Raw genomic sequence first — 26,746 nt, forward strand, 5'->3', positions numbered from 1 at the left:
GCTGGGTTCCACATTGAAAGATGAGATGTTGATTGCGCTTAGTGGTCTGTCACTGACTTATTATGCAGGGCTGGACAGATTTTATTTCCTTTTGTGTTCAGTTTCCCCATCTGGAACAGGGTGGGGGACTGCACGGGACCGTACCAGGCAGGCACCCAACGAGGCACACCTGCAAAACCCAGCTTGCCCTGTGCACAGCTCTAAATTAGCTGCAGCTGAGCGTAGGGGAGAACAATAAGGTTTTTGCTACAGCAGATACTTAAGCTTACAGCTCAAAAGTTAAATTTTACAGCTCTACGTCACCACAGGTTTATGATCAAGTTGCTGGTTTTGACTGTGAACTATACTGTACGTAAAATGAAGCAGAAACAGGTCACTTCACTTAGAGAATTTACAGTTTACTGCCTCAGCTTTGGGAATAATTGCATGCTACTACGCAAGCGCAGGGGAAAAGCATTCAGACTTTATATTTAGGCATTCCACTGCTTTCTCAAAACTTCACTTTTTGTTTGACTCTCTCCGGCATGACTTTTCGTTAACCTGGAACAAAATCCCTTTTCATGCCTGGGAGAACTGGAGGAGTTAGGGGGCTGGGGCTGGGGCTGGGGCTGGGGCTGGGGGCAGGGACAGGAAGCATGAATGCATTTATCCCCGCTGGAAGGAAAAAAAAATGAGTTCAAAACACAGGGTGAAGACACAGCACAGGAAGGACCCTAGCTCAGGACAAGGGATTGTGCTTGATGTGGGGAAAATAAGCACAAAGCAAGAGGGATGCCACAGCACCAGCGCGAAGAATTGAGAATGTGCTCACAGAGGCATCTGGTACTTCCCGGTGAAGCCCACAGCTTTTGCTCAGGCATTAGATATTAGTTGAACTTTTAATGTCTCACTCAAAACAAGCTCAACAATTTTACAGCATTAATCTCTGCTAAACAAAACAAACACCCACTGGTGCTTTAAAAGAAGGAAGGAGTAATCACAGGGCACGGAACAAAACAGGTCCCGAGCATTCCCCCCTTCAAAAAGTGAAAGAAGACAAAGAAAAGGCAACATTTCCTGCAATTAGATGAGGTATGGCTCTCAAAAACTGAAAGCTGTAATTAGAGATGTTTGGAAAGAATAACAGGGAAGTACCTTCCTAGCACACTGAAACACATTTTCTGGAGAAATATCTGGGGAGTGACTGGGTGGAAATTTTTCACCTTTAGCTTTTTAAAAATTCAAAGCAAAACAGTGACTGTCCCTACTAAATACAAGGGGGTTTGTTGCTTTACAAAGTTTTCCCCAAACTCAGCTACATTTAAAATATTCTACAAACTCCTATTTTGGACTTAAAGAAACAAACAAGTCTCCACTTTTTTTTTATCCTTCCAAAGCTGTCTGGTTTATACTGTTGCCTTGTTACTCCTGAGTTTAAGAGAACAGCAAAAGCTGAAGCAACAGAAATGCAACAGGAGTAACGCAACCCAGTCAGCAAAAAAAAAGGTATAAATCTAAAGCTCGTTTGAACAGGAGCTGCTGTATACTTATCTGTAATTACCGTCACTGATTTTTGAAGAGGATGTGGAATGTGACGACTCCACACCGTGGAAGATTAAGCAAGTTGAAGGTTGGCTGTGTGTGTGCTTGATGGAAGTGATTCTCTGCATGAACTATAATGCATGCTGACAAGTCAGCCTTGAAACTAACACCTCAAAACTTCCACGTGCTTACCTGATTGATGCTCGGCCTCCCTTGCTTTTTCTTCGAGGTAGTATCCAGCCCCCAGAGAGAAGAAAACCTGCTTCTCCTCTTACTGGCAGATCTGGACATGGCCTGCGTCCGTCTCCTCACTCCAGACTCCCCGGTGCGAGCCGCCACCTGTCAATGCCACATGGTTTGCAAATCAAAGGTTGCAGCATCCCACAGCACCATTTCTTACATAAGCTAACATTGGAATAGACTTTAAAAAAAGGCAAACGCTGTAGCAATAACGTAGCAATGCACAACAGGGACTAGCTTGATGCTGCCAGGCTACTTCCTTCTCCCTGCAACATAACTCTTTTCTTCCAACATCAAGAATTAAAAATTAAAAGGGAGAGCACCGCGTGTTTCTTGGCATTTAATATGAGGTATTTTAAAGCATCCTACTCAGCACAGAGCAAAGCCTCAGCACCAGTGAAGGTGTTTGTTGGTTTTTTTTGTTTGTTTTTTAACTTTATTTTATAACGAGGTTTCAGAGCTGGACACACAAAACCTGAGATTTCAAAACTTATCTGCTGCTTCCAAAAAGCTTGGTCTTTCTCCTTGCCCTTTCCTGTGAAAGCGCTCTGGGCATCCTGGAACTGACTCACAACTTTTACAAGGCCTGATAAAGGTCTGCAAATAGCTCAGGGTATTTAAAACCTGCATTTCCTCACCGATACCCAACTGTGGGAAGAGTGGGCAAAACACAGGAAGAAAAGGGAGCTGAAATGCCCCTTTGGATTAGAGTAGTGTTAACTGCCTGGGTACTTGAAAACTGGCCTGTGGCAGCCCCTTCAGAGGGGAAAGCTGTTTGCCTTCACTGACACCAAATATTTGGGGAGCTGTTTCCCAAATAAGGAAGCTCTGGTAGAAATGACTGCTACATTACTCAGAGGTGAAGCGTTTAGGCCAAAGTTGAAGCAGATTTCCCATCCAGAGGTGGAATCAGGACAGCGAGCTCCTCTCTTGTGAAAAAGGGAGTGTTAAGAGCGATGGCAGGTATGAACGGAGCAAAAGGCGAAGCTAGACAGACAGACAGACAGACAGACCCACCCTGCAGACTTGGCCCTGCGCTTCCTGGAACGCCTTTGTACTTGATTCCCACACCCGAAACTACCGAAATGCGACTGTCATTTGGCAGCCCCAGCTGGAACAGCCAAACCTCTGAGTGATGCCCCAAGCTAAGGAGCTGAGGAACTGGTTGTTTGGGTGCAGAAGACACAAAAAAAAAACGTGTAAAGTTGGGAATAACAGAAGGCTAGCCCAGGTATCCAGGGAACTGTCACCGGGTGAGTAATGGTGAGTCTTGCTCAGGAACGTTGAGAAATCGAGGAAAAGGAGAACTCAAACACAACTGTGAGCTTCCCCGTTTCCCCATTTCTCCTCGTGAGAGGTTTCTTAGCTGTACCAGGGACGTTGTGCAGAGGCACCAGGAGGACTGAGCACATCCTTGGCTAATGCACTGAAGAGTATCTTCAGGCGAGCTGGGGATGCCGTGCTATCAGCATGCAGCATCCAGCTGGAGCCTGAGACTTCGCTGCACCAAATCCGCGCTATCGAGGGCAAAGGGGGACACGAGAGCTTGCTGCAAGTAAAGAAAGCACGTGTCTTTTCCAACACGACACATTCAAAACGTTTTTTCTCGCTTGGCTCTCAAGAGACACCAGCATGAAGAGGCAGACTGTTTTTCAGGCTAACACTCAGTGCTTTGCTAGATGCAAAAAAACAAGCACAAATGTAAATTACAGCCCGCCACTTAAAAAAAAAATACATAAATCCACTAGCAATTATCAAGATGATGACGCTAATCTTTTCATATATAAAAGAATAAAACGCCCCTGACTGAATTACAGCTCTGGATTCAATTGAAGGGTACAGCTGACATCTACAAGACAACAGTGGAGCTCAGCTATTTCTGTGAAGCTCCAGGAGCCCAAGCTGAAACTACAGGAACATAATTTAAATTCATTAAAAACTCACCACTGTGCAATACATTTCCCCGTATTTTTCAAAGCTGGGTTGTTATGTGATTTAAACAACCATTTTAAACATTATTTGCCATACCATAAATAACGGAGAAGAACATTTCCCCTCCCTTGTGGAGCATCAGGTGCTGATCACTGGAGACAGGATATTAGACTAATTGGTCAGTAGCTTCATCCATATGGTAGAAAGCAAGCCATGCCCAAGACAGGCTAAGCCAAGGCATGCTGAGAGCCTCAGGAAGACTCCCATTGACCTCACAGGGTTTTTGGATCAAGCCCACGTATGTGAACATTAGAGATGAGCCCACTCTTGTGACAGGAGGACCCGTTTCTAGAAAGCGTGTTTATATTGCAGAGGTGAAATCAAAATCGTACATTTAGGAGAAACTCAGTTCTTCCACTTTCATAAGGCCATGGCTTGCAAGTACCTGCCTGTTAGTTCCTACCCAGGGCTCACCCCACAGGCACAGACTGCTGTTTGTCAACTCCATCTTTGTACCGGGCATGTGAAGCCACCTGCAGGTTGGCAAAAATGACCCCTGGCCTCTGCTCAGACTTACCAGGGCGTGGAACGAAGAGACTGAAAAGATTCCAAGACGGCCCATTGCAACTTTAGTCGGACGGCTGGCAAAAGCAAGCAGTCTTTTAGGGTTTGGGAGCTCCCCTCCTTGGAGACTAGCCAAGTAACAGCGGTACCGAAATAGATCCATCTGGAACTGCTCGAGATTTTGTTCCCAAACGAAAATCTGCATACAGCAAAGATTGAGTGAGATGCAGAAATGGAGAGAAGGAAGAACAGAGTTGTAAATATCTTGAAAAAAGTCTACTGTTCCCAGCAATATATCTTTTTTTTTACCAGTGGTGATCTCATTTTCAAATTAAAGAAACTTTGATTCACCTTCTTTCTCACTCTCCCCTACCCTCCCAATCCCCAGAAGGATAAAAATATTTTTTTAAAAGTTTTCATTAGATGTTAAACAATTTTTTATGTTCAAGGCAAAAATCTTCTCCTAGGACAACTGCCCCTTTGATACAAAGCTAATTAATGGGATTAAAATTCCATTTTTAATTTTCTTCATATTCCACGATTCTCTTCTGAGCAGTCCCTTAACAGGCTTCTTTCATGCATCAATGGCAGCTGAGAAACAAAAAGACCCAAAACCACCCAATTCCACCAACAGAGCACCCCAAACCAGCAGCCGCAGCAGCAGCAGCACTGCTGTAAGCATCAACGGAGCTGGCTACACTTGAAAAAGTGCAGTACACTGGGAATAATTAATCTTATCAGTGGAAGAGCACTGTAATCAGTCTGTGTGAGGACTTATTTAAATAATTCAAATTGCTGATCGGAAACAGTTTCAAAGTGTTTAGAAAAACTCCGTTATGTAAAACGAGAGACCGCTTTGCCCTCTCGCTGTGACTGACAGCTTTTGAGAGGAGCCCTGTGAGCGGTGGTGAGCATCTCCCCCCTCTCTCACGGGCGTCTAGGCAGTACAAAATCTCTTCAGCTTAGCGCGTCAGGGCCCTGGCCGCTCCCTATAGCTTGCATTACAGGCACATTTGGCAGCCGTGGTAAAAGAGCTACAAACTAATGAAGCAGGCACCATATGTTAGTTTCCTAAAATAAGGTGCCGCTGCAACAGTGGGAGAGACATCTGCTCTAGGCTCTCTGCTTCTCAAACACAACTACGCTGTCCACTTGAAGTCAGAGAGACCGGTCCCAAGGGGCAGCGAGCGCTGCAGCCACGAGGCCGGCGCAGACCCCCACCAGGAGCAGAAAGCAGGGATGGCCTCTTCATCCCATCTGCCCCTGGAAGAGCCAGCCTCTTCCAATGCTGAAGATAATGCCAAGTGCAGCATTTGCTGGTCTATGACTAGTTGTTCCCAACAACATCCTGATGTGTGGTAGCCTCTTCACTCCCCAAAGCCCTCACTCAACCTCTGCACAGCAGGCCAAATCCCTGGTTTTGTTGTTTGTTTCCTCTGCTGTACCTTAGTACACATTGTTTGGAGAAATGGTGTGGCTAGGGCAGCTGGCACCACCATCCTGCCCACACACGTCCTGTCTGCTCAGGGGAGCTCTGCCAGCACACACGTGGGGCAGAGAGTGAGCAGACAGCTGTGCTGCTAATCTGAAGAAGGTCCTAAACATTTGCTGGGGGGGGCATTTCCCATAAGCAAGCAAGATTACTTGATCCAGTATGGTCTTCTTCTTCTTGGAGTCCGTCACTGAGGACAGCTGCATTTCACCCATTTTCTTCATCTTCTCATCCATATCGATCTTCTGCTCCAGCTTCTTTATCTCCGTTTTCAGGAGCTTGACGGTGTCCTCTTTGTGATGCTGCCTTGCCACTGCAGTTGCACAGGCGGAATGGATCGCGGTGATCCAGTTCTCGAGCTCCGTCTGGCTAGAGGTCTGAAGAGAAGGGAAGAGGGGAAAAGAAGTCAAGATCCTCTTTGCAACTGATTGGAGATTAACAAACGCAATTCCGAGGAGTTCCCTTTCCCTTTGATCTTAAGAATGAAAGCCTTAAATCCACTTACGAGAGAAGTAATAAAAGACCTTCATTCTTGAACAGGCCGTGCTTAGCCTAGCACCAGGCATTCAGCACCCAGAATTACACCTAGATCTGCATCTTGCAGCTGTACAGTGTTTTCCAGCAAGTTCTTAGGAATTACCTTCCTTGTTCAGCACAGTGTTGCTGGAACTTGTAGCTCATCATTTAATGACGTTTTCTAAACTCTCAGTTCCATAAAGCAGCAAATGCTGCAGTCTATGTGCTCTTCACAGTATGGAGAGCTGATCTGGCATGCAATGGTTAATAATAAATTAATGGCATAAAACCCAACCGTGATATCTGTTACTGACTTTATTATGACGCAGACAGAGAAGCTTTCCCCTTCTGAAGATCCCAAAGCTCTCTGAAGATGACCCTATTATTATTAAAGTTGAGCTCATCATAATTTTTATGGCTCTGGCACTGTCCCTTCCCAAGCATGTGTATGATAGTTTGGGAAAGGGGAGCTCTTAGGCTGGGGCATGGGACACCATTAAGTTTTTCTGGAAGAGCGATATTCTGATTAGAGGCTTTTGACACAGAAAGAAAAATACTTCAAAGCATTCCTTTTCCAGACTTTCAAAATAAAGCATAAATCTTCTCAGCCTTCTTGCTAAACCTCAGTCCTTTTTACAGTGCATTGTAAAACAAAATTTACAGCCAACTCAGGGTTGCAGCAGACTGGCTCTGAGAGTCAGCTTTTCACAGTAATCATACCAGTACTTGGCTCATGGCTGCAGAAGTAGCAAAGTGCCAAACCACCTTGTTCTAATTAAACTTTCTGATGATACCTGCTCTATAAATAGGCAGCACAGTATGACTCCTCCAGTTGCTAGCACAGATGAAGAAGGTCATCCTCACAGCTCTCCTTGCAGTCACAATTAACGGCAAAGGCTGTGCCTTCCTGAAGCCAAGGAGAGACTCCCACGGAAGCACAGCTCTGGAAATCACTTATGTCCAGACCTGAAATCGGGATGATGTTCCCCAGACTTCTGTGGGACAAAGTAGGTGAAGCACACCTGTCTGAGAGGGACAGTGCCTTCCTTCACTCAGATTAGGAGTCCTAAGCAGAAGACAGGGTCTATACCAGAAAGTCTGCTTTTCTACTCCTGTTTTTCTTGTCTTCTGTTGGCACCATACAAAGAATGTTGCTTAAATTGGGCAGGCTTCCTGCCCAGGTAGTACTACTAACAGGACTCATTTATAGATGGAGGCTTACAAGGTCTTACTGCCAATGCTGAAGACATACTGAGCCCTCCTTGCCGAGGAATTTCTGCTGAAATTAGAGAAATATTTGCAGAATAGATTATACTTTGCCTACAGTCAGATGGTAAAACTTAGCCCCTCCTACAGGAGAGGGTGCTACTGGAGTTGTAATGAGCTGGTATGTTTTGTTAGCTCCTGGCACAATCATAACAGCAAGAGGTCATATTTTTATTTTATTTTCAAATATTATCTGTATACCATTAGATTCAGTTTTCATCTGGGCTTCCTTGGGGGAGGGAAAAAGAAGGATCTGGAAAGTATTTTAGGAGCTGAAGACCCTTCTGGCAGATGAGTAGGCAAGGGGAATCACTGCTTCTCAACGGAACAGACCACATCAACAAGCTGCTAACATCTGATACACAAGTATGTGGTGTCACAAGTTGCTCGAGCTCCTGGAAAATACATGTGACATCTGCAAGTAATGGATTTGTGTAGGCATGATGAGAACTGACTGAGCAAGGAATAATAGTGTAGGAGGTATGTGATGTCTCTAGGTGCAATGCAGTGGGAAGGCTTGTTACAAGATGTCCAATATCTGTACGCATCATAAAGTAACCCTATTTTTCTCCCTATCTATACAGTCTGCACAGAACTGAAAGAGTCTTGTTCAAGTCTGGGGTGCCTCTTCAACACAACCACTACTACAGCCCTGTGGGGATGTACGGGTATGACATTAGTAGTTAATAACACTGCTGAACAGCCACACATGCTTTGGCTGCTCCGCACAGCGGAGCAAGCCCTACAGCACCGTCGCTCACACTTTATTTCCACCACTATGGCTGATCTCCCCAAATTCATCCCTTCTTTCTCTTCTGCTTCTGCTTCATTAGAATTGCATGGGTTTCATGACAGAGCAGACACATCAAGAAAAAAATTCCACAAGGCAATCTATGTTATTGCTTTTCATTTGAAAAGGTTCATTTTTGCGCTTCCTCACAAAACTATGTAAAAATCTACCCATGACACAATGACACAGGGATTTTAATGAATAAGAAGGCTGTCTGTTGCCACAAAAGAAAGGTACTGAATGTGACATCTTCACTATTTTGCATCTACTGGCATTACTTTTATGACAATTACGGTTTTTCCTTGGAAAACAGCAAGGAAAAAAAATTACAACTTGTATTAGTAGACCAGGAGGAGGTGGCATTTCAAATACATAGAGAGCACAAACACCATGCTTACTTCCTAGGTGAAGCTCTCCAGATGGCAAAAAACATTTACCCTCTCCAAGAAAGGCAGGAAGTAAAAAGGGACAATGCAGGATTCTACTCTTAGGTAAGGAAGAATCAAACTGAAGCAGCAGAAAAGCTAGTCCACAAAATGAAAAAATAATTTAAAAAAAAAATCAGTGTGCAATCAGACAGTCATTCTCTTTGATACGTAAGCTAGCATCACCTCCTGAGTCAGCAAGGATTTTTATTTTACCTAGTTTGAGAATCTAACCTCTTGTTTAAGACAGCTGAGAGGACCTCTAGAGTAATTTTAAAGATTTGGTCTGGGATACAGCGGGGTGATGATGGGAGGGCATATCCTACAACGGAAAAATTCTAGATTAAGAAGGCAAGAAATTTTACATACACAGTCACTGGAAATGGAAATGAATAAATAAGGGATCCCTCCAGTTAAGAACATAAAATCCGAATAGGAGGAAATGGCATCATCTCAACATAAGCTGGCAATTACAAATAAGAGCATTACACCTTGACTAGTGACAACTTGCAATAAGAAAGTGGAATGCCCCCCCTAAAAATCGCTCAAGAAAATCTAGTTACCAAAAAGAAAAATTGTTCTTAGTGAAATATATCAGTTAATGCTTGGTCTTTGATACTGAGTTCTGCATACTTACTCTACGAAAGTCAGACATTTCTATTTTCTGATTTAAAAACAAAACCAAACCAACATTCCCATTCGGCGTGCTGTCAAACATCAGCACAACGCTGCCTGATGTCTGCATGAAGAGGGAACAACTGGATCCTGCACAGCCATCAGGAATGAAAAACACATCTGGAGTTTCATACACCCCCTCACGCTCAAAAAGCCTCTTGGTCATGTAAACCCCCTGAGCCTCTCTTCAAGCTCCCACCTTCAACATATGTCTCTTTCAAGACACAGAAATGTGACGGCAGTTAAGGCACTGTTCTGTCCCCTAGATGGTAACTGGCCTGGGCTGTGTGTGGTCTATAACCACGCTGCCAAACAATGCAGAATTCCCAATTTTTACAGGGATGTATGATTTTTTCTTAATTCTTACTTTGTACCGACCATCTATACAAACAGAGTCCTGTCAGGCTATAAAAACAGCAGATCTGACAGTGATTCATTCGCATGTGGTGTTGGGTCTCTTGTCCGGCCTTTACAGAATCTATTGTGTCCTTCCTCTTGCACTGCCAGAGGAAAATCCCAGACCTACTGGAGTCAGCAGGATTTTTCCACTGATTTGAGTCAGAGCTAAGATGTCCTCCCTGGTCTGTGGGATGAAGGAGAGAGAGAAAAAGAAAACAACGATGTAAAACCCTCGACCTGAACCAACCTGGAAAAGGAAAGCGTCCCCAAGGGAATTGCTGAGACAGAAAACAAAGTCCTTCTTGGGGTGTTCGGGTACCGCCTGCACGATGCTGTTTTCCACCCAGACAGCGTGCTTTGGGATGCTGTTGTGGTCAATGCCAGATCTGCCGTCGGTCTCATAAAAAAACAACGTGCATCCTAGAAGAGACAAACAGATATTAGTAAGCAGCACATTGAAATGCAACAGTCACCCTGCATCTATTCAGTGCTAAAACTTGGGACTGTAAACCATCCGTCAAACTGTCGCGGGGCTGAGAGAGGATTTGTCAGGGCCTGTTCGGGCTGTCAGCCCCGCAGCAGAGCGCACCGGCAGCGGCCCAGCTGGCCCCTCACACCGCCAGCCTCGCGGTGGATCCACCTGAACCCCAGAGGAGCCATTTTGTTTGCCCCACGACTGCTAAAACAGTGGCAGACGTGAGCAGGGAAGGTCACGGGCAGTCATATACAGCCCTGGATGAGAAACATGGCTGAAAAGCCCTCTAGGGGGGTCATCCACAGCCTTGCTGTCCCGTGAGGAGACCAAAAGGGAGATGCAGGCTGTGAGCTGGCCCTGCTGAGCAGCCAGGCCCCCGGCAAGCCTCAGCGCCCTGCCTCAGCCTCCTGCAGCTGCTGCTTACCGCAGTCCCTCGAAGGCAAAACTTGGGCTGCTTAATTACTGTATGCAGATGAATAACTGGAAGAAAAATGGACTGGAATGAGCTGTGCTCACTGCAAGACTGACGTACACACACACTCACAAAAAAATAATCCTTATTGTAACATTTCAGCTCTGACTCACTGCGATACGGACAAAAACAAAAACGCATTCTAGTCAAGGACAGCAAAGAACCTGCTGGTTTTACAAAACCATCTTTACAATTCCCTGGGAAAAATAAAAAAATAAAAAAATAAAAATAAAAATAAAAATGAAAAGGTAGAGCAAATCTGCAACTATAGGGTCTCCTCTCCCTGCAGCCTCCCAGCCTAATCCACAATTGTTTAAAGCTGAAACTGGCACATTGTTTCTCTGCCACTGGAAGCAGCCCTCTTGGTGCTAAGTGATGCCCTGTTACCCAGCCTCTCACAAAACTATTTGCAGCCAAACAATAGCAGCTGGTGACTTCAAAGCTGCCTTTAAATGCTAACATCATTAAGGCACAGCAATCCAAGGAGCAAACACTCAACTGGAGTCAAAGCACTTTAAAACAACATCGCCCCTCCGCTCATCCTTCCCCTTTCTCCTCCCAGATGTCCCTTTGTGTGCCTGCCCCTCACAGCAAGACCTTCCTGCCATGGGGCGGGCTCCCAGGAGAGCAGGGCTTCCCCCTGCCTTCCCACCTCAGCCTCTCCTCTTTTGTCTCCCCAATTTCTCCAACCACTGCATGAAGAGCTGGCCCATACCATTACCTCTGGGTTTAAACTAGCACCACAAATGCTCTGCGTGAAGGACAGGACTTCAACCAGGCTCTGTGGCCTGGGAAGCCGAGGAGGCGTCTTTGATATACGCATGCCATAATGCAAGCATGTCAACAGCTACCAAATAAAACACTCTGAAAAAAACAGGACTGTTTCCTCATGCTTGCTACTAATCACACTGAAGCAGACGATGGCTTTTTTTAGGAGTTAGGCTATTGATTTCTTCCACCACTGCAATACCCATAGCACAGGACACAACGCGGACGCCCGTCTGAGTGAACGCGTGCACGTGTGCTCCGTACCTTTCAGGGAAACCCAGTAGTGCTTCCACTTCCTGCGTGTGGCCGACTCCACTTTCTTATTCTTCTTGTGCACCAGGAAGTTTTTCACCGCCAGGGCGCCGGCTTTCCGCACCGTGCCCTGGGCAGCCGTCAGGAGGATGTCGGACTGCCCCGGGGAGCTGAGGGTGCCGCTGCTCTGCTCGTCGCTGAGGGCCGAGCCCGCCTCCTCCAGGTTCTCGCTGTTGGTGGTGCTCATCTCCAGCTCCCGTCGGAAGTTCTCGTACACCCCCTGGCGAAGCCCGTCGCCCGTCGAGCTGCTCCCGCTGTCGCTGCCGATGAAGGCCCGGCTGGCCGTCGGCGAGTAGCTGGAGTTGGTGGCATTGGAGCGCCTGGACAGGAGGTCGGTATCGGTGGCTGCCCCCTCGATGCCGCTGTCGGTGAACTCGCTCCCCTCGCCTGCGTTCACGTCCTGCGTGCAAGAGAGACACGGCGTGAGGCGAAGAGCCACACGGCCTTGTGGAGGCACAAACAGAACCTAAAATTCACAGGTCACAACACACTTCTCCACACTGGAGGTGCCTCACAGCTTTCTCCTCACGACCAACACCTGGAAGAGAAGTTACAGTGGGCAGACCTTCGAGCACAGCCTAAGGAAGACCAAACACAGCGGCGCGATGGCAGGGAGCGCCTCTTGGGCCTCGGCGTTTCGAAGCACACCACGCAGAGCCACTTGTTCACATCAGGCTAAGGCAGCAGCGCTAAAGGTTTACCAAAAGGAGGACAGATGGCAGCAGAAACCGGCGGCGTCGAGCAAAGCAGCAGTCAGCCCACGCGTTTTGAAGAGAAAACATTGACATTGGACGGTCACACCTACAGCTGAAGATACATTTTAGACATCCTAAGGCTGTCATTTCCAAATTATATAACTACAAAGGTACCTTTTTTTTTTATTTCCTAATAAGTTAATGCATCTGAAAGTATTTCAGTTTCATTTCTAAATCCCAAATCCTGACGATGAGCAATGACCCTGTTGTGACAGACCCTGCAAAAATGCCACACCAGAAGGCAGCTCCTGGTCCCCCAGAGCTTGCAGCTGGGAGACAGAAGGGACACAAAGATACGATTGTCTTGAGCAACAAAGGAAATGCCACAACTGCATTTGGGTTTCGAAAGACTGTGCACAGGTGGCTTAGCTTGCCCCATGCAACGCGGCTATTGCCCAAAAGGGGACTTTAAGGGACCTTGTGGCAGTTCAGCAGCCAAGGGACAAGCAGCCCAGGCTGAGAGCAGTAGCCTAACTATTACCACCTCAGCACCCAACAGCATTTGTGGCAGCTCTTGAAGGAGGACGAATAAAGGCCGAGACCTGTAAGTGGAGACAAATATCCTGTGGGTGATATTCGGGAGAAGAGGGACCCAGGGAAGAAAATGCAACAAAGTGGGAAACAGCCAAAACAACAGGCATTTCGGCCTCTACCGCTCCTACAAAAGAGGCTAGTGCTCGATTTACAAGTTAAAAACAAAACAAAACTAAAATAAACAGGGAGACTCTGCAAAGAGGTGGCAGATTGCACTATTTAACTCGAGAGAAAACAAACTTGTAGGTGTTGACTTGAGCAGAAGTCTTCGGCGGATCCAAGAGCAGCTCTGCAGAAACCAAGAAATCCTCCACCAAACTCCAAAATCTTTCTCCCGTGGAGCAGGAGCTGGATGAGGAAACTCCAGGGGGAGGGGAGGGGTGTTTCTGAATTTGACTAACTTACACGGCATTAATTTGTAACGGATGGGCTAGTTCTTTATAAACACCACCTCTCCAGGGAGACCTGCAGTCCAGCTGGAAGAATAACCACTTCCTTCCCCACTCAATGAGCACAGTTATCCCAGTCACCCTGGTTATTTAATGCAACACATGGTGATAGACAAGCTGTTCTGGACAGGCCAATGTTCCTCCCCTCCCACAGCAAGTGAATGAATTGAGCAGGGCTTCCCGTAAGCGCAGTCAGCTGCCCGTACAGAGCAGTTTCCACAAACATTTTGTCCTGCTGTTCCAATACACTTGTTTTTTGGAAGCCAATTACCTTCCCATTCCTTGCAGCGCTGCAAACGAGGGCTATCTGGAGAGGGAAACGGGTGCTGCTCAGAAACCAGAGCTTACAACACACTGCCACGAGTGGATTTGTGCACTCCATCGCAAAAAGCCGGGTGGTGCAACTTCCGATGGCAGCACCCCGTGTGAGAGCCCGGAGGAGAGGAGCCAGGGCTGGCACGGGGGCTCCACACCCGTACACCTCCAGCAATGCCCCCTCTGCCAGCACAGCCACATCGGTGTAACAACAGAGAGACGAAGAACTGACCCAGATGCCCCCTGCTTACCAGGATGGTTAGTCAGATAACACGACTGCCTTTTGCATTTGGTTTCTGGAGCCTTGTTCCTCTGGTATTTTTTGAAAGGGAAAACGTGCGTCACTCATAGAGCATAAACAAGCCTGCATGCTGCAGGGAACGGCACGTAACTGTGGCAACAAACATTATTTGAGGGTTTTGAGATTTTTATTTTAGGTAAATGACTTAATAAATATACAATCTGTCTCGGGATTATTGTATCCGTGTGGTATAAAAAGTACAGAGCTGATTCCAAAATTTCATCCAATGTTAACTTTTAGGAAGCGTACCTCGTGCTTTAACTAGCATTATGTGGTTTAAAGCAGTAACGAGGCACTAAAACAGACCAACACCACCAACGGAGAGGAGATGGGACTTGTAATACCGCTCACCAATGCACGTGCAAAACTTTGTTGATGCTCTTTAGCAGATACCGTTAATTTTTTCAATAGCAGAGGTGTGCCCAGAGGTGTTTAGGCAGAGATCTGCAATGCAGGCTCTCACGGTTCCTGGAGCCCAGCGTGACACAGCCTTCTTGTGTAACCTTGATGAGACACGGCGTCACTCGCCTCAGTTTCCCTGTCCGTACATGGGAACTACCATCAGTAAGTGATGCAAGGGCATAACAGCCTGTTATTTGTACAAAAAACGTGAGGATGGAAAACTCAGAGTGAATGTTGGATACGCTCATAAGCTTAAATTTTAGCACATATTGCAAAAATCTCTATGATTGTTACCACAATGAAAGCAGTATGTTGGATGTGTCGAAAGATATTTTCAGCCAAACGCTGCAGTCCTGCCCCAAATCCTCCTGTGCTTGCTGCGCTCCCCTTTCCTCTCTGCAATACCCTGTTATCAAAGATTGGTAGCCATCTGATTCAAGCCCTTCGGTGGGAGGAGGGTCTGGCTACACAGAGGTCAGCAGAACGGTTCAAAACGTACAGGCTGCTAATATTGTTCGTGCTCATGAATGATGAAATGCAGCATTCACGGAGATTAGCACTTGAGGAAGCCTGCTGTATGAGATGATTGGTCTGCGGGTTAGTAGGGTTAAGAGCATTCATTACACAGGTCTTTGACTTCTGGGTTCCTGCTGTAATGTCAGCCAGTTCTCATCGGAGGCTATGAAAAGCTCTCAAGGAGCGGTTTGCATCCGCTGCGGCCGTCTCGCAGTGCTGTGCTCTGCACACTGAAGGGCATTCAGTCAGGAGCTCAGCACAGAGAGCAGAGGTTCAGTGTTGTGCTGCTGCAGAAACGTGCTGAGCCTGACCGGGTAACACCCCCCAGACTGGCAACGAACCACAGCAGGTTTGACCAGCCCCTTGCTGCGGGCACAGGATTATTCCCCCAAACTTTCCAGCAAGGATGCCAGCAGCGTGGCGCCCTGCCCACGAGACCGGTGTGGATGCAGACCCCAAGGTTTGGGGTTCAGCCTTCTGGACCTCCCAACACGGCCACCGGGCTGCTGCCCAGACACAAAGCGAGCGCTGTGTCACCTCCACGAGACCTATGTGAAAATTACTCACGCTTCCTGCTCAGCCTCCCAAAGAGCCCGCGGGCAATGTCCACATATCCTCCAAGAATGACTTAGCACTGTGCCAGGTCCGTGATGGGATGTGCCACAGAGGCTTGTAACGAAAGAGGCATTTTGCTCCTCGACAGGAGTGCCCAGGTCAAGTTTCTGGAGGCTGACAGCTAAGGCACGGCTCAGCCTTCATCGCTCACCTCCCTGGCTCCTGCCCAGGCTCTCGGCTGTGCTCCGGCAGGATGCAGACCGGCGTGCGCCAGGCACATCACAGGGGCTGGGAGACAGCTGGAGATGGCAGAACGCACATTTCTCAAGCCTGGAGATTCGGACATTACACACAGAATATAACAAATCACCAGCAATTTACCCTGGACTTCTAACTTCTGTCATCGAGGGGCTCCGTTTCATTTCACTAATTCAAAAAAAATTATATTATTCAACTCCATGTGAGATTCGGGACATTGGATCCGACATTTTGCACCTCAGCAGAGACCTTGTGTTTCGTATTTTCAGCCTGGCAAACAGCTGTTTCCACACAGAGGAATACTTCTGCCCAGAGAGACTATCACAGGAACCAAACACAAGGGTGGAACTAAAATCTGTGCTGCCCCATGCAGCCTTCCCACTGCTGTTTACCTAGCTTTGGGCCGGGGAGGGCAAGAGGGCACAGCAAGGGGGAGGTGGAAATCATTAAATTGGTCACACAGAGTAGAAAACATGCAGCAGAGAAAAGACAGTGTATTTCCTCCGAGACAGAGGGATCTGGGAAGTCGTGGGAACGGCAGCTCCTGGGCTTCTGCGAACAGAACAGGTCTCAGTCCGCGAGGACAAACTGAATAAACAGGGGCTTTGTCCCGCTGGCAGGAGGCTGCTCCATGGGAAGCGGGCAGAAAGTAGCATAAAGGCTGCAGGAGGGAACTAAACTGGATCTAGTGACCGTGCTGCCCTGCGCAGGTACCTCAGCAGGGAGGCAGTGAGCAGTGGCACAGCATCCACCGAGATCCTGCAACCCCACAGTGGGTGAAGAGATGGAGCAGGGGCACCATTTCTCACAGGCATGCTATCATATTCCATGTAAAGGGCCCAAACCTAGACAAAGAGGTGCAGCAGATAGTAACCGAGGGAAAGAGGAGGAAAAGGTGGGTGCCCTACGCCAGGAGATGCCCTGCAGAATCACGAACCAGAGACAGGCTGAATGCTGTCGTTGTCACTAACACGGCAACGAGGTCCAGCAACAAGGCCAAAACAGCCCCGGCAGCATTTGAGCCAAATGAGGTGGAATTATCACAGCCACAACAAACGCAGAGAGCAATTTCACTGATAAATCGATTGGGTAAAATAACGGTGAAAATATTAGCAATGCTTATATGTTTTTTTCTCGCACAGAGGGGCAGGTTCCAAGCATCTTTGTCCCCTCTTTGGGGACATTTGGTCATGGCCTCAGCTGGGAAGAGAGCCCTGGGTGGGATAAGCCTTGCCCAGCTGTGGTTGATGACTGGACTTGTTCAGAGGGTGCTTCCAGTAGCGAGGCACTTAGCGAGCTTCCCACCAACAGCACTGTGACACAGACCATTAATATGGCTTTGTGAATCACTTTCTCCTGCTTAACTGGCAGCAGATTCACGGACACTTCAGGCACATTGGACTGATTTAGTGGGAAGACTCTTACAACATTAATATAAAGAGTTCCTGATGTGGATAATAATTCCTCCTAACTTACCCATTAGATTGAAAGTCCTGGGTAGTACAAGGCGACTGATTTTCTTGGAGAGGGCTCCCTCCAAGAGGACACAAACTGTCTGTTCCCCGTCCTGTTGAGCAACAGAGCACCGAGGTGCTGACATGCAGCAGCACCCTGGCATTGCACACAACCTGTCTGGCTGCTAGTTATGCAAGCACCACCGAGTGCATTGAAAATAGAAGGGGTAAGCAGCCTGCTGGTTTGCATGCTTTTATGTGCCTGGTGTCTCTTTGAAGCTCCTGTAGAGAAGAAGATTGTCCTGATACTGCTTCTCCTTTCTTTTCAGTGCTATCTCTACCATCATTTGTTGGTTAAGGTGCTCGGTTAAGGTACAATTTGTTCCAAATCAAAATGAATTTCTTTCCCCAGACTTACTTGAACACCTGGTAATAAATACACCAGCAGGCTTATCTGTCTTGAAAAGAGTCAAAACATTACATGAAGCAGAGGGAAATCATAAATTTCATTGAAAGCTGAGAGGGAGAAACGGTTTGAAAGCTGCCGTGGAGAAACACAGAAGCGACTCCAAGGCTTGCTCTGTCTGGAGGAACACCGCTCTGCAGGCTGCTACAAACTCTCTGTAGTGTGTCCACTAATTCCCTGTACATCTGATGGATTGTGATGACTGCTAATGCAGTAACGAACAGAAGAGAAAGTCTTGGAAAGACAGACATGGCACCCAGCAGATACTCAAATACAGGAAGGGGGTGTGCATCCAATCCATCAAGCATCTGTCACCCCCATTTCCTCTGCAGGCAGCTCTGCCTGATATATGGCCATCACCTCAGCATTACACGTGGCTCCTCGTCTCCACGTTAAGCTATTGCATTAGCTTGGTGTCTCCAACATGGGGGTTGGGAACATTTTTGGTTCACTGACCTCCTAGGCTGACATGGCACAACTTAACCTCTCTCTCTGAGGTACTCTGCAGGGCTCTTCACTGACTCAGGACAATGCTGTGGCATCACTCTGCAACCTGTCCGTCACTGGAGGGGGAGTTCGACATCCCTAAAAGCTAAAGTGCTGGGGACAGGGAACGGGGAGGATGTTTTCATTTTGCTTTTGAATAACATGAGAGAAATCCAAGCCTGTGAGATAATGCGCAGTTAAGGGACGGCCGCCCCCTTAGCAGGAAACGGCACGAAGCACTGCCACGGGACCTGAGCAAAACAGCTTTTGCGTGGCTTTAGCACTGCCTGTTATAAAGCAGTTAATACCACGAATGAGAACCCAGCCATAACACAGCAAAGCCTCTTGCAGTGTGGTCCCTGCACGCAAAACCTTGCAGCGCAGCTCCTGCCACCTGCGCGGGTTCGGGGTGGAAGCCCGCTTTCCATCACCCCGCAGTGGGAGGAAGCCTCACAGCTTTTGAGCATCACAGTGCTTAATCCCTCTGTTCCCAAATGCTGGGCTGAGGACCCCCCAAAACTTACCTTGCTTTCATCCCAGTGGACCACCCAGATGAAGAAAGTTTCTGGAGGAACTACGCTAACCGTAAACTAATGCAAGCAGCCTAAAAGTGCTCGAGTGAAATAAATGGCAACACGCCTAGCCAAAATCCTCGAAGTAAAATACGGGGTTAGGTTACTTTGTGTTCACTCGGTGCCAAGGAGAGGCAATTCTTCCCGAGAAATGCAGCAGAGGGGGGAGAAGTGGGAAGGAGGGAGAGCTGCTAGAACAGCAACTCGAAATCAAAGCCTGTCATCCAGGAGGTGTTCACCTGAACAGCCAAGTAGCTGAGGGGAGCAGGGAAATGCCTGCCGCCTGGGATGGCGACCAGTCCCAGGATCACACGCTGGAGCACTCTGAAAAGAGAGGTTTCAGTGGAGCACTTCACTGGAAAGGATCGCTGCTGCAAATTGCATCCATCTAAGTAAGAACAGCCCAGCAAGCAGGCAGCTGGGGCAACCTGTCTGTGATTTTCGAGTGGAAAGTACTCGAAACTAAAAACATGCAGCACATACAGTTTTGCAGAGAGTACAATTACAGCCAGCGCTACAAGCACTTCAAATGTTTAAATGACAAATTCCCACTGTTTAAAAAAAAAAAAAAGACGACTGAATGGAGCTGGATCAGATATCAGGACTGCTAATTTGCTTTCCACTGGCTCCAGACCAAGAGCCAAGAAAGAAAAACAAATTAAGATCTTCGAAAGAGTATCAAAATATTTGCCAACAGAGACCGGAGCACTCCTTTTCACATGCTCCTCTCCTTGACAGTACCGGGGCAGGGTTGCGTGCTCCAAGGGAGTGCCTGCTGCTGGCTTTAAAATCTCCTGAGCAGGCAATACCTGCTCGAACGTCACCCAGCTGGCAATGGCAGGGCAGCCCTGAAGCCTTCTGTTCACGCTTTCCAGCTCAAGCTGGAGGCGTTTCCAGTTAGCCAGGCTGCAAAGGGCCCGTGTGGTGGAGCCAAATGGCTCTGGTTGTTTGGAGGCACTGAGAACTCCAGCACGGGCTGCAGCGTGCCCCACACACGGGGATGCTGCCTGTTTGCCAGGGGGCTCGGCACAGTTACTGGCTGACCAGTGCTCTCGGGTGGGATTCAGCCCCTAAATCACCTGAGCATGACCGTCTGACTCCAGGACCTCTGGCTTTTGGGGATTTGGAGGGGGGTTCAGGCTGTATCTGAGACCTCACTGCCACAACCTCAGCCTGGAAAGCACCATGGGACCGCGCGAACAGCGGCTGGAAACAGCAGGACGCAGGCTGCAACAGAGAAACAGCAACATCTTACTTTTAGGCACCTATTAAACGGCGTGCTGTTAATTATAATTTACTGATACATGACTTTGCCGCAGTCGGACTGGCTGCCTTTGGCTCCATCTGGAGCCAAATGACTACGATTAAATTATTTGGGTCAATCTGATTAAGAATCATATTTACATTGAAAATGGCCGTCTTCTCCCAACTCCAGACTGAAACGGATGGAATTGCTTTAATTGGAGCAGAGCTGCTGGAGATACTCCGTTTGGGAAAGCCACGACCAAGGGGGGCTGTAACAGGAGGCCGTAAGGTCACTGGTGTTATGTAGAGAGCGAACAGGATGCGGGGGGAGCCAAAAGCAGAAAACGATTTCAGAAGAAGAGAAGTCATGGGGGACAGGTCAATCTGACAGCCTTGGATGCAGTCCTCACTCAGGAAGCCTCCAATTGCGAATTTGTTGGGATCAGGAAGAATGCCCTCAAGGAAAGTTCACTCTGCACTCTCCTGGTTTCTTTCTTTCCTATTCTGAGCACTTGGTGTTGGGGAGCAAGATACAGGGCTGGACAGAGCGTGACCCCATGTGGTCTTTCACATTTCGAGGCTACACCCTCTGTGCCACAAAAGCATTTGTGAAGAAGTTTTACACAACTTACACCGAAAAGCATCAGCTCTCTGGAGTTTAGCCATCCTGCAGAACGCCATGAAACACTATAACCTGTCATAAAACTCCCTGAGATGGTAAAAAAAAAAAAAAGAGTCAACTGGAAAGATACCCTGAATTATTTTTAGATTGGTTTCTGTCTACGTCCTGATCTAATTCCCACACAAGCCTTGTTTTCATCCCCTGCATATTCTGTAAAACTTTTTATACACATTTTTTTTAAGGCTTGATATCCCGAGTTCCTCCAGGTTACCTCCAGAGGCCTAAAAATAGTAACAAAAATGAAAATCTTTAAAAGGGAGGGGATTTAATGCACCGAGGAGATAATCGGGCTGGCACTGAAAAGCTCACGGTTTCCAAGTCAGAAGGGAAGTTTGCTCCCTCTCCCCCTGTCCAGCTCACAACAAAGGCTGGCCCGAATGTGCTGTAAAGAACATTTGCTTTCCCTGCAGAGCTGAAGAACATCTTTCTGGTCCTTCTCAGGAGTCATGTGAAAAACCTGGACTGCACCATGGTACTGCTAATGCTGCAGCTGAGCTCTGCACAGGAGATCCCAAGCTGGGCTCTAAAGCTCGGTGAGGAACAAGCCACCGGAGAGGACCACGGCCAGCCTTCTTGGGCATAAAGCAGTCCAGCAAGCAGAAATGCTTTGGCCACCAGGTCTGTTTGGATTTTAGTGCACACAAAAGACACAACGTGCTCGTAAAACACCATCACTCCCCCCAGGAAAGACCTGTAGCTTCAGACCTACTAAGGTCTACTCCCAACGGGTCAACTACAAAGCAAATACTAGTGATGAAAGCCCAAGGAGGTCTCAGGCTTTGGTGGCAATTGCCACCAGGAGATGCCTTCGCCGGGCTGTACTCCTAGCAGAGTTTGAAATGTTGAAGGAATTTCATGCCCTGTGCAAGGCTGGATACCCCCGTTCAATGGTCAAGAGGAAAGAGCAGCCAGAAATTGTCCACAGAGGGAAACGTGGAATAAGGAGGTGGCACGATGGGCTTGGAAGTGGCACAAAGCTTTATCTCAAGATTTCCCTTCCCCTAAATTCCCCCAACAAGACTTTAATTAGGGCTCTTAACAGGAGGGGAGCACGAGGTTACGTTTCTCTCGGAACACCCTCCAGAAGGCGGAGGGCGTCTCCAGCAGGCAGATGTTCAGCTGCAAGCAGGACACAGCACAGCCACGTCACAAAAAATCTGGATCCCGACGAGCAGACTGTAGGATCCCGGGGATCTCACAGCCCACAGCCAGAACAAGCTGTATCCAACAGGACTTTGCCTCCCTTCGAGCAGAAACGGGTGAAAATGTCAGCCAATTAAGCTCTTTCCACCTACATCCCATCGGCTCCAAAAGCCGAGCAGGATCCCAGCAGAGCTCTCCGGGAAGCCTCGCTTCGGCAGATCCGAACCCTGAATGTTAAAATGTTACAAAAAGCAGAACTGCGTGGGTGCCCCAGAGCCACCCGGTGAATATTAATCGCTCGCGCACACTGCATCTAATCGCCTCTCCAGCATTAAAAGGCTTTCCTTCTCAATTAGTGGAAAGTGACTCCCACAGCTCAATTTAAGGTTTAAATTTGGAAGGAAGAAATTGTCTTTTTTCTTTTTCTTCTTTTAATGTAAACCATGTACTTGTAAAGAACCGATGGATAAGGCATTACACCAAAATCCGTACGGCTCTGATCACAGCACCTCCTTTCTGTGATGCAGTTGCGGGGTTGCCTTCCAGCAGCACTGGCCAGCAAAGCTGAGAAGCTACTGGTACCTGTCACACAACATTTAGCTGTCACAGAAAATACGGTGATGTCCGTACAGCTGAACGGGCAGGTGACATTGGATGGATCCAGGAAGCAAACATCGCTGTGGTATCAGACTCACCCTGTGCTCGGCATCTTCTGCTCTCATTGGCACCTCCCAAAATGTACCTACAAGTGGCCACCGGGACCTGCTAGCACTCCTAGCACCAGGGCAGGTTAGACTGAAAAATCATGCAATTATCCCACCTGTGACTTTCCAAAAACTGGAAAAAAAAAAAAAAAAACAACCCACTGGCAATTACAAACCTGAATTCTTGTGAGGTTGGGCAACAGTGCCCAGGCCACAAACCTGGCTACGAGGCTCAATTAAGTGACTCTGAAGAAGGGAACGACCGCTGCACTTTGAAATACCACAGGAGCAATGACAGGTCACTGGCCTGGAGGCCAAGACAGGGAGCTGACTGTCCACACCATAGTGCATTTGGCCCCGGGTCACCTTTGTGCGGTGCCCTTCCGGCCCTAAAAACATACCTAGTATTTTGTGGGGTGGAGGGAGGCAGGTCAAAATGCTGGAAATAACAGGAAGGTTTTGCCTCAGTCCACTAAATTGTTTTTAAAGCACAAAACGGTTTACAGCAGGAGGGCTGGGGCAATGCTGGAAGGGGGCATCAAAAGCCTGAAGCCCATTGAGGAAGCGTTGGAAGCCCGGGCAGGGCAGAGAGAAACCCAATTCCCCGCGCTGTGCCCAAATAGCCGCTGGCACAGCCAGGCCATCAGAGCTGTGCCTCAGCTTCCCACCTGCACGCCAGGGGAGCCGTCACCCTCTCGACACCAGCGGCGTCACGAAAAGCTGAGTGGATGTTTTCCGAGTGGGGATGTGGCACAAGGACAGGTTGCTGGTTGCCCTCCTCTCACCCTACCCAAAGCCACCACAATCAGGTTCACCGAGGAACTCGTCCTTTGATTTTGCGTGCAAATCTGCACTTCCTTTTCACTCTGTTTATCAAGCCCTTAATGACAGTCATTTCCCTGCGCTCGCTAAAGGTAGGTTTGGGCTGACATGACTTCGCTGCTGACAAGCATCTTATACTTACTCTACGCTGCTAGGATTAAAGACTTGGAAGGAATTTTCACCTTTCCAAAGCTTTAATTTTGTTGATTTTATTTGTGGTAATGACCACTGCCGAGACTCCTCACAGCCACCGTCTCCGGGCTGAGGAGCTGCACCTAGAGCAACCAGCCCGCAGTGATTTCCCTGGGCACAGCCGAGGCCTCACAAAACAGCATGCAAATCCCAGACTTTCACTGAGCGCCTCAGAGGAACCTTCTTAATGGCAGGAAAGCCACCAAGAAGGAAAATAAATGTTTCACTACACACAAGCGACACTGCTCTCTTTTTCCTCAAACACACTTGAAAGAGGGCTGGAGGCAGCAGTTGCACCCAGCAATCTTCATGAAAGCTGTGACGTTCAGGGCTTCCAAACAACGTCTTCCTTTTGTTGTTGTTCTCCTGCTTTTTATCCTGAGCTGCCTTGACGGAGCACCAAAGGGCCCCTGCGCTCACGCTGGAAAAAACACCTCCAAAAAAAATAAAGAGCTGATTTGGAAGTACAAAGCTGCTGTCATGGGACGCTGCAGCATCTGTTTCGTCATGTCGTTTTTATATTTAGCAGCAGCCAAACACTCAAAAAGAGCGCAGTATTCCCGCAAAGCAGCTGCTCCACGTGACTTCCCCAGGTGGACGGGGGTCGCAGCCTTTTTTCCCAACCCCTCTGGGAGCAGTCTGCCCCTTGGTGTGAGCAGAACTGCTGTGTGCAGCAGCAGGCAGCGCTGTGGGACTCGACCAGGCTGAACACAGCCAAGGAAAGCAGGGCAAAACCCGAGACAGCCCCCACGGCAGCCGCCAGAGTAAAGGTCACAGGGATGCTCTCCCTGCCTAGGAGAAGCAGCATCTTCTCCACACACCCCCCCTCATTTTTCAGTCCACAGCGGGTGAGCACAGCAGCTTGCAGGACTGGCAGCCTCCTCCAAGGGGAGAGCAATGTTTCTGGGTGATGCTTTGCACAGCTGAGAAGGCCGGGTAATGAGAAGAGTGAAATTTCAGCTCAGTGAGTGTTTATGGTGGAAGGGGGGAGAAACACTCAAAGGTTTCTCCTTTGCTCCCAGCCCTGAGAGCTGAGGAGTGCGTGCGTGCGTGCGTGCACAAAGGAGGGGAGGCGGGGTAGGGAGGACACAGAGAGGAGAAACAACGTGTGTGAGCTCCACGAGTAGTGTGATCTGAAAAAAAAGCTACTCTGAAAAAAAAAAAAGGCACCGTCAGCGCTGTAAAACACCAAAGAAAATCTTCAGTGGCAAACGCAGATTTATCTTCTCCTGAGACTGCACAGAGTGCAAAAGGCCCCAGTGTAGAGCTGCAGAGAAGGAAGGGAGCACTGATGTGATTGAGCCACCTCCTGAAACCGCCTGGACACAGTCCCCTCCATCGTCCCTTCCTGGAAAGGGGGTGTTGGATGAAAGCAGAGCCTGGAAAAGGAACAGCCTAGCAAACGCCGCACGCTTCCACTTCCCGGAGAACAGAGGAGCCTTACCTGAGTAGTTTTCGCCCTCCTGCCCTGCATGCTGTTGCTGTGGCTGAGCTGCGGGTTGGTGGCCCCTTCGGACAGGCAGTGGGACTTCCTGCAGGGCAGCGTGTTGTAGTTGCTGTAGGAGGGCGCATCTTCGGCGGCGCCCGACGCCGCCTTATGGCCGCCGACACCCGGGATGTCGGACACCAAATTCCGGCAGTAGCCTCCGAAGGCGTTGCGGGGGCCTCCGTTGACGGCGGCGATGGGGGTTTTGGGGGAGTACAGCTCGCTCATGGAGTTGGCACGCTGGCAGGCCACCAGCTGCTGGGGGCCGCCGCCAGTCTCCGTCCCCCGGGCCGCCTCGGCGTCCTTCTCCTCGGCCAGGCCCAGGATCTCCTCGTTGCTCGTCAGGTGCTCCTGGCTGAGGTCCGAGAGCGAGAACTCCAGGCTGTCCTCGCGCCAGATGTCGGCCGATTTGGAGCGCTTCTTCTTGAAGCTGGCCGTCTCCATGAAGCCCGTCCCGTTGGGCGCGTAGCGGTGCGGCCTGCCGTCGCCCTCGGCCAGGAAGGGCGGCTCGTCCCCGTAGAGCCGGCTCTCCTCCGAGCCGGGCATGCTGTGGACGGAGGCGGCGGTGAGGACGGTGCTGCTGTCCACGCTGGGCGTCACGGAGGAGTCGGTGTGGTAGGAGACGGGCCGCAGGCCCATGTCCACGCGGTCCACCCAGATGGGGCTGCCGAAGTCCTCGAGGGCGGCCTCCTGGGCGAAGGGCTCCAGGCCGTTCTCCGCCAGCGACTGGGGGATGCTAGGGGTGCTGCTGGAGCGGGTGCTCACTTCCGAGTTCCTGTGGATGATTTTCCCAGAGGACGCGTGCCGGGTCCGCCGAGAGGCTTTGTTGGAGAGGCGGAGCGAGCGCGAGGTGTGCTTGCGGCCCAGGCTGGCGTGCTTGTCTCCGTAGAAGGCGTGCTCTACGCTCTGGCTTTCCGCGTTTCCCATGGCTTCACAGTCTGCAAGGGAAGAGAAAGAGCGGAGCCCGTTACATAGGCAAGGCCTGCTTCAACACTGCCAGCTAATTCAACAGAGTTCATTAAGGGAGCTAGCAACCATAGCAGCAAACTTAGAGATACAAATCGGATAAATCAGTACTTAGCGAAAAGGCAGACCATCGCTACGCTGGGGTGAGCAAGGACTGTACTAAGGGGAAAGACTAAACCTTGAGGATTGGTGTGAACTCGAGCTGGTTTAGCAGAAAGTACGCTTCCAAACCCAGCTTGGCACACACTCACTTGGTTATTGGTATCAGCTAACCCTCCGCAATTCTAGCAAACACTACAAATTCAAAAAATCACCGTGCAGATAAACAATTGTGGTCATCTGTACGTAACGAGATGCCAAAACGTAGATGGCTCTATGTTTTCATCTGAGATTTTGCTTTTTTATTTTGCTAGGAACCAGCACCAAATAGCAAAGTACAAACTCAACTATTCGGTAGCAAGGTAATAACAGGTTTGATTTCTGGAACAAAAAACAGTGCAACGTTAATCAGGTACAGAGAGCCCCACACAAGAAAGCTGTATTATGAAAAATACATTAGCATGAGTGACTCAGACTATACAAAAATAACCTTTCCT

General features: G+C 48.7%; 1 protein-coding gene across 13 annotated transcripts in view; it reads right to left on the bottom strand.

Moving 5' to 3' along the window:
* Positions 1-26,746, bottom strand: part of TIAM1 (TIAM Rac1 associated GEF 1) — a 154,874-nt gene that overhangs the window by 54,015 nt on the left and 74,113 nt on the right. For all 13 annotated transcript variants that reach the window (XM_072026333.1, XM_072026341.1, XM_072026320.1 and 10 more), the window contains 6 exons: positions 25,143-26,122; positions 11,800-12,247; positions 10,068-10,240; positions 5,902-6,126; positions 4,271-4,456; positions 1,714-1,860 (listed from right to left, as the gene is read on the bottom strand). In XM_072026333.1, the coding sequence (XP_071882434.1) occupies positions 1,714-1,860; positions 4,271-4,456; positions 5,902-6,126; positions 10,068-10,240; positions 11,800-12,247; positions 25,143-26,111 (2,148 nt within the window). In that variant the 5' untranslated portion in view covers positions 26,112-26,122. The remainder of the gene's footprint in view (positions 1-1,713; positions 1,861-4,270; positions 4,457-5,901; positions 6,127-10,067; positions 10,241-11,799; positions 12,248-25,142; positions 26,123-26,746) is intronic.

Source organism: Anas platyrhynchos, chromosome 1, assembly GCF_047663525.1.
Source record: "Anas platyrhynchos isolate ZD024472 breed Pekin duck chromosome 1, IASCAAS_PekinDuck_T2T, whole genome shotgun sequence".
NCBI lineage: Eukaryota > Metazoa > Chordata > Aves > Anseriformes > Anatidae > Anas > Anas platyrhynchos.